Source organism: Eimeria mitis, genomic scaffold (genome assembly GCF_000499745.2).
Source record: "Eimeria mitis Houghton genomic scaffold, Emh_scaff10330, whole genome shotgun sequence".
NCBI lineage: Eukaryota > Apicomplexa > Conoidasida > Eucoccidiorida > Eimeriidae > Eimeria > Eimeria mitis.
In genome coordinates, this window is record NW_024011511.1 from 1 (window position 1) to 1,247 (window position 1,247).

A 1,247-nucleotide genomic window follows, 5' to 3' on the forward strand; every position below is an offset into this window, starting at 1 on the left:
TATATATATATATATATATATATATATATATATATATATATATATATATATATATAATATATAATATATATAATATAATATTATATAATATTATATAATAATATTATATAATATTATTTTATAATGTTATGTAATATTATATAACATTATATTATGATATTATAGTATTATATAACAATAATATTATTATTTTTATTTATAGTTGTAGTTGTTGTTCTGGGTGCCTGGGGACGGGGTGTATGTACACTGCGTCTGTGTGATATGTGCTGCTGTTGTTTGCTGCAGCAGCAGCAGCAGCAGCAGCAGGAGGAGCAGCAGCAGCAGCAGGAGCAGCAGATTTTAATATGGATTACTCTGTTGCTTCTGCATGTGATGCTGCATGCGTTTCTCCTTTTGCTGCAACCCTTCCCGAGGGTTTACAAACGAAACTCTATGAACGCGGGGCTGTCTTATCAGGTATTAAATTAGGGTTTAGGGTTTAGGGTTTAGGGTTTAGGTGGGGGAGGGGGTGGTGTATGTTTCAGGGTTTAGCGAAGGTCTAGAGTTTCGAGTTTATGGGGTTTATCGCTTACAAACGGTCTAGGGCTTAGGGTTTAGGGTTTAGGGTTTAGGGTTTAGGGTTTATGAGTGTTTTTCAGGGGGACAGAGACAGCGTGTGTCTCTCGCGATGGCTCTGTACCGCCTTGAGTGCTCTCGCAGAGACAGAGAGAGACAGAGAGAGGAGACAGGAGACGGAGAAGGAGAAAGAGAAAGAGGAGAAAAAGGAGACAGAGAAGGAGACAGAGAAAGAAAAGAAAAGGAAGAGAGAAGAAAAGAAGAAAAAAAAAAAGAAAAGGGAGACAAAAAAACTACTCTCCCCTCTCTCGTGTTTCTCGATGAAGCCACGGCGTCGCTCGACGGAGACACCGAACGCCTCCTCCTACACAAACTCAAACAAGTAACAACTGTCTCCTTTTTTTCCAACTGTCTCCGTTTCAAATGTCTCCTTTTTTTCAACTGTCTCCGTTCCAACTGTCTCCTTTTTTCCAACTGTCTCCTTTTTTCCAACTGTCTCCGTTTCAACTTTCTCCGTTCCAACTGTCTCCTTTTTTTCAACTGTCTCCTTTTTTCAAGTGTCTCCTTTTTTTCAACTGTCTCCTTTTTCTCAACTGTCTCCTGTTTCAACTGTCTCCTTTTTTTTCAAGTGTCTCCTTTTTTTCAACTGTCTCCTTTTTTTTCAACTGTCTCCTTTTTTTCAACTGTCTCCT

General features: G+C 38.7%; 1 protein-coding gene across 1 annotated transcript; it reads left to right on the plus strand.

Moving 5' to 3' along the window:
• Positions 1-432: 432 nt before the first annotated feature.
• Positions 433-941, plus strand: EMH_0099140 (uncharacterized protein; the record flags this gene model as incomplete). The annotated part of the gene is made up of 2 exons (XM_038022072.1): positions 433-456; positions 639-941. 2 exons carry the CDS (start codon positions 433-435, stop codon positions 939-941), a joined length of 327 nt encoding a protein of 108 aa, XP_037877926.1.
• Between the last annotated feature and the right edge of the window lie 306 nt (positions 942-1,247).